We start from the raw sequence: 15,282 nt of genomic DNA, 5'->3' as shown, positions 1-15,282 counted from the left end.
AAAGCATGTTTGTCCTATAGCATCCACTGCAGGTAGGATTAAGCGCCTGAACTGGGAGGGGTGAGGAGACAGAACTCAATTGTAATCTACTGAACTCAAACAGTGACCATGGATAAGCAGAAGAAAATGGATGGATAGATGGATGCTGAAAGCTATGAATTCTGTCTCTTTTAACAGATTCCAAACAAGCTTTATTTTGATCTTAACTACATGGCTATATGTAGACGTTCCATTACTTCATCTTGCAAAACTGCAATGCCACTGTGTAGACAAAAGCTTTCCAAAGAAAGACATTTCAAAAGTATTCAAAAGCAACTTTGTCGTTCTTCGCACTAAAACAACCTGTCTCCAAGAACGCATTTTTCCTTGACGCAAACACTCATGCACTGATGTGCAAGGTGAAAAAGGATATATCAGCTATTGCACTAACGCTGGTAATAAGTGACCTCAAATTCACTTTTTCAAATTTAGCACAGAACAGCCTTTCATGGCTCCTTTTAGTGGTGTTGTTGTACAGGCTTTTTCCTTCTAAGGTTCTCCTCTTTTATCTGCTTTATCTCCCAAAAGGGAGAAAGTGGAGCAAGACCAAAAACACAGTAAGACGTGCACAGAAGCAGGGATGAGGAGCGTACAAGAATGTTGGTATGGAAAAGAGAGCATCAAGCCAAGCATGAAAGTGAGAGAGAGACAGAGGGGTAGCAGAGGTGAGGCAGAGAGAAAGTGATGAGACACACACATGCACAAAGTTGCCAGAGCCAAGCCTCCTCATTCCTCAGCAGCCCTCACAGAAGCTACTCTGTTTCCCTGGTGCAAACGCGTCACATCAAAGAGCCATCACAGCACGTCTCCATAGCAACACCCTTCAGCAGTATAGATGCAGCGCAGTAGTTGGGAGATAGCGTTGGCAGACAAATGGTACGGACGGTCTAATAACCGGGCGCTAGCAGATGACTGATGGCCCTATTTACCATTCCTTCTCTGAAGGTCAAGAGCTAAGTTCATCCCATGAGCTTGAAACCCCGAAGGAGTCAGCCAAATATTTTTCTACAAGTATTTTAGAACAGAAGGATCTTGAGATGGCCTGTTTGTTGACCTTATGTTTCTTTGCTCTGGAGTCAGTGTGCATGTCTGCGCATTTTTATAGGCAAAAGTACAACTGTAGCTTTTCTTCAAGTCAGAGTGAAAAATGTTCTGTTTGCATACTATTTGTGCATTTTAAGGCAGCATGATGGTGCAATGGTTAGCACTGTTGCCTTTGAAACAACCGGCTGGCCAGGCGCCTTGCACTGGAGATTGCATGTTCACCCAGGGCTTCCGTGGGTTTCCTCAAGTACTCTCAGCTTCCACCCACAGTCCGTGCATGGGTTAGATTAATTAGCAATTCTAAAATGACTGTAGATGTGAAAGTGAGCGTGATCTGTCTTTCTGTGTTAGCCCTGTCATGTACCCATAACCTGTCCAGGTTGTTTTCTGCCTTTTGCCCTACAACAAATTTTGAATTGGACAAGTCAAAGAAAATGAAACAAAAGTATATTCAAATTAAACATGTAAGCTCGGTCTGTTTTTGAGTTTTTCTTCCCGTTAAAAGGGAGTTTTTCCTTCCCACTGTCGCCAAAGTGCTTACTTATAGAGGGTCAAATGATTGTTGGGTTTTCCTCTGTATCTATTATTGTACAATCTACTGTACAATATAAAGCGCCTTGAGGCGACTGTTGTTGTGATTTGGCGGTATATAAATAAAATTGAATTGAATTGAAAATGTAGACTTGAGGGCAAACTTAATAAACAATTGACTAACTTTTATTTAGGCATGGGAAAAATCCCAAACAGCAGAAACAGAAACTCTAGTGATGAATAAAGCATTCAGGTAGACACACAGTGCAATCAGTGCAACAGAACAAGGTACTGCGAAAAACTGAGGGTTCAATGCACACAATGTAATTAGAGAGGACACAGCTCCTCCCTAATTACACAAGACACAGCTGGTGAAAACATGACACAGGTGAACAAAGTCGTATGGTTACGGTGTAACCTTGGTTCTCTTAGTGAGAGACTGTCTCTTCACACTGTTACATATTCCATATGTACGGAGTACAACCCCCCTTGGTCGTGGCGTGTGGATATTTCTTTTAAGACACTCCAGCATGCCCGGCTCGGCCCCACAGCTCACGTATAAAACAGCTGTGCAGACGTGACACCGGTGATAGTTTGATCGGGACGCGTCTCCGAGCAGCCTGATGGTGGAGAGATAGTCTCTCACTAAGAGAACCAAGGTTACACCGTAACCGTACGTTCTCTAGCATATCGAGACTATCACTCCACACCGTTACATATTCCATATGTACGGGGTATCTCTGTAAGACACCCCGCGAGGAGACAGTGCAACCGAACTGCTGAAGGTGCCGGGAGTCAGTGATAACGCACCAATAGAGACACCACCCTGGTCAGGGCTTCGCAATGTGAAGGCCGAGCCAGGGGGCGGAGGCAGCAGTCTGCAGAGGCTAGACTGGCTTGAACTGGTCATGCAGGATGCAGGACCGCAAGTGATCGGCCGCTCAAGGTCAGCTCGGGAACCGCGAGGCAGACCGCCAGGGCACGCGGCACATCGAGCTGCCAAGTAGCATCCCGCTGGTCGCATAGGCCTATGACATGCGGGCAATGCCAGACAGAGAGTTGGCGCTACAGGCTGGAGAACTCTCACTCGCCACAGCGAGGCCTGAGTGGCGTGTAAGCCGGCGAAACGGGCAACAAGCCAGGGGAACACAGCCAGCAACTGCAGGTGAAGCTTGGGATGTGACCCATCCATCCTAAAAGCCGAAGCCGCCCCGAGCTGTAGACAGACAGGGAGGGGGGGCTGGCAGCCTAGCCTGTGTAAGTGGAGGGCTGAGCAAGGCGATGACATGAAGGTCCACCCCCAGCACCGTCACCACGTGCTTGTCCGCTGACAGAGGAGCCTCAAGAGTGAACTCGCAACGAGACACTCGAGGTCAGACACAAAGTCCCAGCTACTGGGTGTCCCCATGCTGGCCGTGTAAGTCCGTGACACACAGGCAAGCACCAACAGGGAGCCAGCAGTGCAAGCTGGGGACCTCTCACTCACTGGCTGAAATGTCAGACACAACAAGTTCCGACAAGCGCAACCCATGGCACGCGATTGGAGCGACGGAATGCCAGAAGCACATGCAGTCGGCTAGGACGAGCCTGTGCGTACGCTCCCCAAGGATCTCCAGCTGGAGCCTTCGGCTTCTGCCTAGGGCCCAAACCTGGAATCCCAGGACCAGAGAGAGGAGAGGAAGCGTAGCTCACTGAGCCACTGAGAGGGGACCCTACTAGGTGCGCAATCCTGCAAGAAGCGGGCAACCCCAGACAGGGAGATAGCGCCACAGGCTGGGGAACACTCACTTGGCCGGAAGGTCGCCGGTTCGATCCCTGGGCTCTCTGTCCTGGTCGTTGTGTCCCTGGGCAAGACACTTTACCCTACTTGCCTACTGGTGTTGGCCTGAGGGGCCGATGGCGCGATATGGCAGCCTCGCTTCTGTCAGTCTGCCCCAGGGCAGCTGTGGCTACAACTGTAGCTTGCCTCCACCAGTGTATGAATGTGAGAGTGACTGAATAGTGGTATTGTAAAGCGCTTTGGGTGCCTTGAAAAGTGCTATATAAATCCAATCCATTATTATTATTATTATTACTTGCTGGCTGAGGCATCAGACACAGCGAAGACCGACCAGCGGGCAAGCCGGTGAATGCGGCAATACGCCAAGGGAGCTCAGCCTGCAGCCGCAGCAGCCTATATGCCAGACAGAGACTGGTTAAAGGAGGCCAGTCTCTGTCTGGCCATCCACTGAGTGGATGGCCGAGGTAGGACAAGGCTCAGGGCCTGTCCCAGGAGCAGAGCAGCTGACCTGCACCATCCAAGACAGGGGAGGGGCTGGTGGCACAGGCCACTGAGGGCCCAAGTGAGGAGCAACCCAAGGTTCGTCAGGGCATAGCAGCCACTCTGTGCCATCCGTAGACAGGGGGCCAGCAAGAGTGGGCCTGATGAGACACTGGCGGACAGTTGGGGGGTGTCAGCTCACTTTGCACCTGCTGGCCATGTGACCCGCGACACAGCAGCAACGCACTAGACAGAGAGCCAGCGCTGCGTGCTGGAGAACACTCACTCACTGGCTGACGTATCAGACACAGCGAGGTCTATGGGCTCAAATTGTGGTCATAAATATTTTGTACTTACCAATTCCCTACTGTTTATTCCCCACAGTGTTAAGCAGGCCAACAGCGAACGCTTGATACGCTGAAGCCGTATCCCCTCTGTGTTAACACATATAGCAGCCGAGCTGCACTTTGCCCAGGCGACAGCGTTTGCTTGAACGCTGAAGCCGTGTCCCTGCCGTGTTTCCTCACTGTAGCCGAGCTACTCGCTAGCCAGCTAGCCTTTTTTTTCGAGGCGATAAGCCGGGGAAGGGAGACCAACCAAGGGGATTCAAAGGGCCAGCTAGGGGGAACCAAGCTAAGGGAGACCAGGGCATACCAGGGGAATACTGGGGAGAGGCAGCACCCATGGAGGATGCCGAAACACGCTCCTGATGGATGCACATACATACAGCACTCTCAAGGCACTCACACACACACACAACACAAGTGGAGATCAAACAATCACGGGTGTCACATCTGCACAGCTGTTTTATACGTGAGCTGTGGGGCGTAGCCGGGCGTGCCGGAGTGTCTTAAAGAAATATCCACACGCCACGACCAAGGGGGGTCGTAACCCGTACATATGGAATATGTAACGGTGTGGAGAGATAGTCTCGATATGCTAGAGAACTAACTAATGAGACAAGAGGAAGCAAAATCAAACAAGGCAAACAGCACAGCAGACTAGCAAAAATAAAACAGGAAGTAACGAACACTGAGACAGTGACATTGACATACAAACTTGACACAGAAGGGAATGCCAAGAAATAACAAAACCCTATACAAACTAACGCCTAAGCAAATTACTAACTGAAACCGATTTACTGAAACCAAAACCCAGGATTAAGAATTTTTTTAAATAATAATAATAATAATAGTTCATATAAAGGTATGGCCATAACGAAAGCAACACAAGAAATGTTTTAATAGTATTGACATATTGGTTTTTATAGTAATATCAATTAATACTGATGAATGTGAACTGATGAGAGTTTTCTGCAGTGCAAAAAACCCCCAGGAAAGTTACTCTTTCTTTCTTCCCACTCTGCCTCTCAGTTTCTGTCAAGCATGTGTCAGCAACTACAGAGAGTCTATGAGGAACAGGAGAGAGGAGGAAAAAGAGAGAGAGAGAGAGAGAGATAGGCTGTAGGAGCGGGTGAGCAGAGGGAGGGATACAGAGGGATACAGTTACTGTCTGCCCCCAGACGTCTTTTGCTCTCTCGTTTTGGGTACCGGAATCATAAGGAGCCCCAAGCCACTCTCTTGGCCTTATATAGCGTGTTTCAACATTTCTTGGCAGTTGAAAAGAGAAATCAAAGCCAGCAGTATAAAGAGTGTATCCTGGTCCAGTCCAAGCTGCACAGACATCCACATGTGAGCACTCATATACACAGAATCGAGTTCAGTAGCAGTTCTGGCACGCGTTTGGAGGAGGAAAGTGTCTGTATTTGGTACTCCCTCTGTTGCCCTCTCTCTCCTAGAGAGGGAGGGGGGTCTGAGGGCAGGGAGAATGCAGAGGTAGAAACAAGGCAGAGGGGGAGAGAAGAGAGAGCGTGAGAAAAAGTGGCACCAGTGTGCAGGTAAGAGCAGACTTTAAGATGCACAGACTGATTCATTTGCAATGTACTTGGTCTGCAATTCGAATAAATGGTGTGTTTAGCAAGTTTGTTGGGTTATAAAATTATTTCTTTTGTGGCTTAAAAAGTCTTGAGATGAGAATTGTTTCTCTAAACTCGTAAAGAAGCTGCTGCAGTTGCTGGGTTATGTATCTACAAGCAAGAGGGATGTTTTTGGATGTCATTTCAGTTAAAGCTGATTTTCTCTGTATGTTTTGGATGTAGGCTACTCTCCCACATGCTCATGGGAAAGTTGGTCCCATGGGAAGTGGGACAGGCAGAGTTCATGTAAGTTGCAATTTTCTTTGGGGGGGGGGGCTCAGGAACCTTTTTATGACTGGACAAGCGGAGATTTGTAGCAGCAAAGTCAGGGAGCAACGCAGGTGGGCGAACACGTGTTTTCTCTCTCAGCATGACCTGCATCTGCTGTGGTAATGCAAGAGCAAAACAGAGCAGTTCTTAGGTAAAACCTTTGCAGAAAAGTAACGGCATCTTCCCTTTTTTCCTTTAGTTTTCTTCTCTTTGTTTATCTTTCGTTGAGTGAGGATGCAGAGTGATGGTAGTCATTCAGCTCTGACCTTGAGCTAACACAAGGATGGCAGTTAAACACAGGTGGTCAGGATGTTGCTAAAGCTTAAAGAGACTAACAAAAGAGATAAACGGTTAAAGTTAAACCCTTTTTAGACTATAAATCATTTTAATGAGAACTTATTGAAATCTATTTCAATACATTACATCACATTGCATGTATTGTGTTCTTGTCCTGTGATTGCACCAATAAAAGGGGAAGTTGACCCTTCCATACCATATATCCACCTAAAATATTTTGGTAGATATTAACTGAAGAGATATCTGCCTTCTCTTGAAGATAGTAAAACTTTAAAGGCACTTGCTTTGTGGAGCTCAAAGCAACTAATTAAATACAAAATAAGCATGGATCTACTCATGACAACTGCTAGCAAGCTACACTATAAGAATTGTGACATAACTAGATAATTATATTTGGAAAACACGTTGCTTCTGAGTGTTTTTTTAAAGACTTTCACCCTTCCGTTGGCTTCGGTTCAAAATGAGCCCTTTGGCCTGTTTGCCAAATGGGTCATTCCAACCCCTGCCTAGGACATCAAAAGGCATGTACCATTTCTATAACTGATGTAACCAAAGCTGGGTCACCAGTACTAAAACAGTGGAGTGAATAGATGGATAAACAGCACTACTGTCCAGAAGACAAATGTGTCAATTTGATCTAGAGTTAATTGCCCCTTTAAATTGATCGTAAGTCTCAAAGGAAAATGTTTTTCTGCTTTCGTTCTCTTGCCCTAATCCTCCTATCTTTTATTTAGCATAAGGTATAAGTCTGTTTTCCCTTTAGGTTTATCATGTTTTGACTTATCAGAGAAGTGAAACTTTCATGGATGTCACTGAACTTTATTTCCCAACTACAAATTCCTCTCAGATTTCTGTGCAGGTACAGCCTTTATTTTCCTATGTCATGCATCAGAGTTGTTTTCTAGATCGAAGATGTTATCCACTGTAAGTGTGCCTGGTAGAACCACTGTGATGCATCAGCTCTCAAGTATGTGCTGGGAAGTATTATAAAAGCAGTAGTGACCAGAGAGGATGGCATTTAACATGTAATCCCACAAGAGGACGTGGCTGAAATAGCAACGACTCGGCATGCTCGCTTACTTCTGTCAATAAGTGAGGGGCTAGAGAGGAAAACCCAAAAGCAAGTTTAGATTAAAAGGAAAGTTCACTACCAGAAAACACAAACAATCTACTTTGAGATTTACTCTGTAAGGAGAGTGCAGACAGATGCATAAACTGAGGCCTAATTTATAGCAAAGGAGTGTTCACCAATTCTTCTAGTAAGCCTATATTTCATTGCATTTTTCTGCATGTATATCATTGATTTTGGCTTGGCGTTGTTTCTTTATTCTTGCTTCACTGTGCCATTAGTGGTTAAACGGCATCCTGCGGCCACACTTAATTAAACAGGAAGTGATAGGCAAACGGTGTAAGGAACAGGCACATTTGCACGCTCCAATACTGGCGCAGTCCACTAATGATGAAAACATGATTGTTTTCGACCTCCACAGAAGCTCAGTCTTTGAAGTGTTATTGCATGTTATTAAATCTGTGCCAAATGTGAAACCTCTTCCACTACTGAAGCCGCGATCAAATGACCTAACCTTTATGGTGTGCGATCATACCCCCTGTGTGTAAAACTCCAAGATGGACTTTGATAGTTGGAGGTTTTCACCCTGTGTCCAAAGTGAACCACAGTTGCACATCTGATATTCATCACTGCTATGTTTAATGGGATATTTTGTCGTCTGCAGCTTGCAGTGATTGGGTTGTAACCGTACAAAGGGGTGATGTAGCCAAGCCACTCACTGTGGGTTGACCATGATCAAATAGCTGCTTCCTCGGAGATCCATGGTCTTTGGCCTCCTGCTCGTCCACTCAGGCCTCAAACATAACATCAGCATCTTGGTTTCGAGGTGAAATAATGCAGTGCCTTCTCTGGTGAAGGCAATTCAGTGAGATGGATCTCGTAAATAACCTCCTGGGTGTTGTGGTAAACTTTGTCTGAACCATTTAGGGTTGACGCTAACACTTATGCTTGTTGGACAAGTTTTACGCTTACTTATGGTGTGTTAGCCATGTGGTAGTGATTTTGTTCTCGTGTACAAAAGAAAAAACTTGTTCTTTTGTTATTCACGAGATTTAAACAGTGGATTTGGCATGAAAAAAAATGGAAAGCTGTCGCTTGATGGATTTCGTGTTTTCATCCTGTCACGGTCTGATTGTTTGTTCAACCATCACAGGATGGTTTTCATGGAAGCTTATGTTTGTGCGATGCTATCAGGCATTGATGGAGTGCAAAACAGCTGGTGAATAGCGTGTTTTACTTTGCAAAAACAATTATTTAGACGTTCTATGTACACACCACCCTTTTCCATCCTGTTTGGATTCTCTCTGAAGCTGTTCACCTCAGACTGAAGGTTTTCAAAATGTCCTTTTCCAAATTTAGATATCCACTGAACAGCTCAGTCAAAATTCCATGTTTACAAAGTGGATTGTCCATTTTAAAGGATATTGAATCATGACTTTGATGCAATGGCTCTTATAAGTGATGGAGAGCATTTTAGTGACAAATTATCCCCATGCAGTATTCTCCTTTGGCAGCAGCGAGTCCTTTATTTTGCCATTATTTTACTACAGTTTGATTTAAGTCTCCTTTCAGATATTATTTAACCACAGGCGACGTTCAGTGCTGCCAGCAAGCCGCTGCCAGCAACACAGTGCCACCCAGTTGAACATGGAGCATTACACACTTGACATTATGTCAAAATGTCAAACCGGGAAAGCAGGAACATGCACTCCAGCATCACAGGACTCAGCGGATTTATTAGGCCTCCAAGTAAAACAGAAACCCAGCCGATGTATAAATCCCCCCAAAAGGCCTGTTTGAGCTCCAGTCCTTATTTGGCCCCCGTTTGGAAAGTGAAGAATTTAGTTTCTCAGGCAAACTGCCATCGATGCGGCAGTGACTCTTGTGTGGGCAGAACGAGTGCTCGAGGAATTTTGAATGTGGTCAGACCCATGGCAGGCTGATTTATTGGAGCCAATGAGATGATTTATTCACAGTGGCAAAAGCATGCTTTCTGCCATCACTTAGGATGAAGTAGATGAACCAAGATCACAGTCATTATCCCTCAATCGGAGAGGCAAAAGGGCAAAAAAAAAAAAAAAAGAAAGACAAAACACAGCAGCTCCAAGTTAAGAGAGTCAAAAAGTAAGAGTAATGAAAAATGAAAAAGGTGAAACAAACGATGCAAAAGGTGCTGAGTAAATTACTGGCCAGTGTTATACTGCAATCATGTTAGACACCTGTGCAGCTTCCCATTAGTTGTTTCTGTGTTGACTATTTGTCCAGTGATAAAGTGTAAAGTGTGCGTGTTAGTCCCCATAGGGAAATAGTTCCTCTGCATTTAACCCATTCACCCAGTGAAGCAGTGGGCAGCCGCCAGTGCAGCGCCCGGGGAGCAGTGTGTAGGGACGGTACCTTGCTCAGGGGTACCTCAGGGTAGCCGTTCAGTGGAGTCGAACCCCCGACCTTCCGATCATGGGGCCACCACTCTACCTACTGAGCTATCCCTGCCCAGAGCTAAGAAACCTTACCTTAGACTATTTAGACCTGGAGTCTATTTGTAGGATGCATTTGCAGTGGAAAAGATCCTAGTTGGTGAAATGGTAGGAAAATAAAAAGGCTGAAGAGTCAAGTTTAAGAGTCAAAATAAGAAACACTACATACTGGAAACAGAGTCATTTTACAGACATTGTTTAACCTAATCTATTGCACTGTGTGTAATTAAGAATGATTTAAAATCTTTTAAATCACTGTCTTTTATAAGCAAAACATATTTTAAATGCTGCACTGTGTATGTCATTGCACACAGATTGGTTTGTGGTGGCTAATGTTAGCAGTGCTAGCAGCTAGCATTCTTTCCTTGCGTTCCACCATGTAGTTATTTTAAGTCGCAAAGACAGAAATATCTGCTTGTATATTTTAGGTTGAGACCAAGTACAACCATGACAGTGAGCTTACGTACAACCATGATTTTTCTGTAGTACTGAAGAACTGCACTGGTTTCTGCTGCTGTCATTTGTTGCGTTACAATGGAGAAAAAGAAGAGATGCACCAACTGATAGGGCTGCAGGCTCAACTAGAAATACTTGACAAATTAACTTTTTAGATCCAAAAGTTAACTATCAGTACATTAAGAGAACACGAATAAGTAATTTAACTCACTGCTATTTTCTGGTGCTGAGTAGCAAGAGCAGCAACATTTAGTCATGTGCCTGATTACTTGTACACATCCATAATGTGCAGTATTTATCCTACAGCAGTCTGCAAAGGCACATCCACATGGTCACAACAAAATGGATGGCACTTGGATATCTAAAGTTCCTAATGTTTAATGAGTTATGATGGATGTGGAAAATATAAAAGTGGTGTAATAAGAACTACTTAGCTGCAGCTGTCTGTGGGCACATCTGTGAGCAAGTATGATCCTGCCCTTATTCTTCCTCTCTTCCTCTTCCTCTTATCAGAGGATGCTTGTTCCAGCCTGTTTGATGTTTGTCAAACCGATTGAAAAACAGCTCATCACTTTCCTGCTCTGAGTGCTACGTGTTTACTCATTATACAACGATTCAGCTCGGTGGATTGGGTTTGAGAGTCTTTCTTTGATATTCCAGGTTCTCCATTCCCATATAAATCCTCCTTGAGCAACACTTTTCTGAAATCATTACAGCATTTGCCACTCTATTGATATGAGGCAAAAGGAGATCTCGAAAGAGAATGGCAGCACCATGAAGGTGTCAAGTCTCATCTGAGATGCTTGATTTTTGTAATTCAACAGCCCACCTTAACCTCTGTTCACTCCTCAATAAGACCTCTTAGCTGGGGTGGGATTGCAGAGGGACCCCAGTGGCTCAGTTGACTCCTTGTTCTAGCTCAGTAGCTTCCCAGACACCCCTCGTGACTTGACGTGATTATAAGCTCCCTGTAAACCCACTTTGACCCTGTCTTGCTGTTGGAGAGTTCTTTGTGGTCTGGTGCTTTGTAACTACCCAGTCGAACTGAAGAAACTTGTGCAAAGGCCAACGAATGCTCTTTGCTTGGTCATGAGTACAACAATGGACAATGAGTTACGGTCTTTTTAAGATCATGTAAATTCTGGGTGGGGTGAAAATATGATAACAACTACAGCATAGCATGAATCCCTTGAAATCGTCCAGTTGCAAGGAATTTTTTAGTGTAAGTGATCCGCTGCAGAAGATGCATCGATAAAGAGAAATGATCAGATAAACGCGGGTTTCATTTCTCAGGCATTACAAAAACAGCTAAATGAGCTGGATAATTTCACAGATTTTGAGATGGAGCTGCACAAACAATCACTGATGGATGAACCTCAGGTGTTAGTCTGGCTGGATGCTGCGCGTGTGGTGGGGCCTTTCTGAGATTCCTGTGCTTTACCCGTCTGAGCTGGTAAAAACCACGTGAGACCTTCCAGCTGCAGCTGCCATATATGGACGAGGTAGCTATTCTTTCACTTTCTCACATGGTGATCTGCTGAGGATTTTCAGTCTCACGGAGCCGCAGTATTTGAAGGAATTTGAGATGAGCAGCTATGAAGGTTTTGCTTGTAATTTCTTCTCTGCCAGCAGTGTAGTACCTCCTGTACACATGTGATTTCCGACAGTTTGGTGTCTGGATGTAAGCGTTTGACTCAAAGTCCAAATCCTTCTAAGCTTTAGATCAGTGCTGGAAGGAGTCATCACCAGGACAGAACCTGTGAGCTGCACATAAAGGCAGACATTCTTGGGCTCAGTGACGTGTAGCATCACCAGCACCAATTAATCAATAACAACATCGTCTTCTGATATTAGATGTCCGGTACAAAGCATAAATAGGTCAACTGCCGGGGAGTTCTGTTAGCATCTAATAGAATTGGGATAGGTGTTGATTCCTCATTTTGTTGAAGTCCACTAGAGTTACATGCAAGCTGCTTTTTCACCTTGAATCTACCCTGTGTATAACAGAGATAATAAAACTGCTGCAATGATGCTCAAAAAACTGTGTAGGCGTAAGAATCACTAAAGGCCTATATACAGGCTGATGACTAGGGATGGGTATCGTTTAGGTTTTATCCGATACCGGTGCCAAATCGGTACTTTTGAAACTGTGCCGGTGCTCAAACGGTGCTCAAACCGGTGCTTAAAGAATGGAGAACACAAAATTGGTCCAAAAACCTCTCATGTTCAGCTGTTTTTTGTAAAAAGATAACAATGTTAGCCTTTTCTGCAGCTATGGGGCATATATGGTATCACTCTTAGCTGGAAGCAGTGCTTAAACAATGGAAAAAATACAAACTTTGTCCAAAAACCTCTCATGTTTAGCTGTTTCCCTCTTTTTCTTTGGTCATTTTAGCCTTTTTGGCCAGGGTGAAGGGAGTATCTGCCATCAAACAAGAAGACAGCCGCATGTAGCTATGATGGTGTTTGCTAGTTCACCTTACATGCATTAATGTAATAACGTGGTTAGCCTACTCAACGTAAATTACACACGAACAACATTAAGCTACTCACGCAGAGAAGAACGGCTGCTGCTGCCATCAAATACGGCGCATTTCTCGGCTTTTAAAAAAAAAACGCTATGCGTCGCCAGGTGTTTCATCGGATTCGAGGTGTTACTTCCTTTGACAGTATCACAGTATCAGCTTAAAGCACTTGTTGCAGGCTGCTGATTTTGCATATTTTGCTGTGAAGTACAGCCAGACTTTTGACCGCTTCGCCTTGGGCATTTTTAATCTGTAGCTCTGCATAAAAGAACGTACGTACCTGGCCCCGCCTACTGTCCTCGGAAACGTAAAATGATTGGCTAGAAGTGTATCACAGCTCAGGGAAAAAAAGCACCGAAATAAAGCACCGAAATGTGCGCTGCTTTTCGGTCTGGTTACTACCGTTTATGTCAGAACCGGTGCCATCATGGCACCGGACACCGGTACCCATCCCTACTGATGACTACACCAATGTCAGTAAAATGCTTACTGACATTTTAGAAAAGATACAAATTTATGCCTTTAAAATAACTTTAGTTTTGATTTACACAATACACATGCAAAATCAATGTAAACATAGTTAACCATGATATGGTAGGGCTAAACTTGGATTCGGTAGTACCAGATAGCCATCATCTTGGTGGTTTGAGGCAAATAGAAACCGTCTGAAAAATACACAATTTGTCTTTTAAAGAGATTTTAAGCCTTCAATCAGGACCACAACAGCCAAAATAACATCTGCAGCCTTACCTATTTACAGTGCTGTGAAAAAGTATTTTCCCCATTTCTGATTTTTATAAATTTTTTGCATATTTGTCACATTTGCATGTCTTAGATTACTAAAAAAACTTCAATATCAGACAAAGATAACCTGAGTGAATACAGAATGTTGCTTTTAAATATTGAATTCCGTTATCAAGGAAAAAACACTATCCAAACCTTCCTAGCCCTGTGTGAAAAAGTAATTGCCTCGTAAACCTAATAAGCAAGCTCTGTGACTAGGACCTCTTGGCCCTTTTCAACTCTCCACACTGAAAGCCTGGGGCAGGTGGCGAAGCAGCAAAACAGTTCAGAGCAGGCGTCATTGACAACATGAAAGCGATTAAGCCAGACAAAACATGAACGAAGGAAGGCGGTCTTCAAAGCAGGGTGTTGTCAGCAGTTCACAAATGATTTGTGAGATTTGACAAGAAGAGGCTAATGTGGGCTATCATTTAGATCAGCTGATCAGCCCAGAGTGTGGGCTGATTTTAACCGTGTGGCTTTCCTGATATGAAAAGTCTTACCGTATGTAAGACAACCTGGCAGTTAGTATAATAAAAGGCTGGTAACAGTGTCTCTACAATGTGGTATGGTCAGCTTCGTCTATAGATGACCTGCTTCATGCTTTTTTTGGTAGCACTGACTGGTGGATTGATGCCTTCACATTGCACATTAGCATGCTTTGGGTGGGATCTTTTCTGCTGCGATGTTATCCCGCTACTGTATTCTGATATGCTTGATGATAGCATTACAAAGTCAATGAGTCCTTTGTTTTCCCAGACCAAACTAATTATGGCCGTTTCCTTCCTGCCCCCGTCTGCTGTATGCTGATAGCGCGCTCTCATCTAAGCCCTCGTAAACATCCGTCAGCTCACAGCGCACTGGCATAGTGGCTGCTGCACGCACTTAATTAACCATGCATGTATCTGTACACACTAAAGTAAATACAATCAGATGGACGTCATACAGCTCGCTGGAGAGGTGCCTGTTTATGCATCGTAATCAGTGATTTGTGGTGCAGAGGGTAACACAGACTATTAGGGGACATACTTGCCTGCCATGAATACTATGGACAAAATGTTTTGAAACCCAGTTTAGCCTGGGATGCCCTGACTGCTATTTAAAGATGCTCCATGTGACACTGCAACATCAGGAAAGCAATACGGCTCTAATTTTGAGGGGATAGTATAATTAGGCTACAAGTGATACTGTTGCTTGGGAGGTCTGGCAACAGGTACTGTCCCTTGGCTCTGCATTTTTTAGTACTGGTGTAGACACATTTGTTGTAAATCCTGCTGTTGTTTACTGAAAGGAAAACATGATGTTGAGCATAAAGTGGGGAATGATGCTGAGACAAAAAGGAGCGGAAACCTCCAGCTGCCCGTATTTGGATGGTACAAGAATTTTACGCTATGAGGGCAAAAAAGGGAGTGGATCATGAAAAGAAAATCTCCAGCAGTACCAGCTCAGGTCAGGTCTCATGCAGTAGTTCTGGTGCTTTGATTATGTTAGTAATGCCTTACCAATCAGCCAATCAGAACCTTTTTTTTAAGAGGGGCAATTAGAAGACAGGGGCAGGA

General features: G+C 44.5%; 1 protein-coding gene across 3 annotated transcripts in view; it reads left to right on the top strand.

The window, feature by feature from the left end:
* Positions 1-5,733: 5,733 nt before the first annotated feature.
* LOC146608094 (tensin-1-like) overlaps positions 5,734-15,282 on the top strand; it is a 71,555-nt gene continuing 62,006 nt past the window's right edge. For 2 of the 3 annotated variants that reach the window (XM_085348322.1, XM_085348321.1), the window contains exon 1: positions 14,984-15,172. In XM_085348322.1, the coding sequence (XP_085204448.1) occupies positions 15,140-15,172 (33 nt within the window). In that variant the 5' untranslated portion in view covers positions 14,984-15,139. Of the gene's footprint in view, positions 5,772-14,983; positions 15,173-15,282 lie in introns of those variants that run through there. The other variant, XM_085348323.1, reaches the window with a different exon arrangement.

The sequence above is a fragment of the Diplotaxodon limnothrissa genome, linkage group LG23 (genome assembly GCF_057381915.1).
Source record: "Diplotaxodon limnothrissa isolate DT_005_m linkage group LG23, D_limnothrissa_male_GT1.1, whole genome shotgun sequence".
NCBI lineage: Eukaryota > Metazoa > Chordata > Actinopteri > Cichliformes > Cichlidae > Diplotaxodon > Diplotaxodon limnothrissa.
Note: the sequence above shows the minus strand (reverse complement) of the source record. Positions and strands in the feature narration are given on the sequence as shown.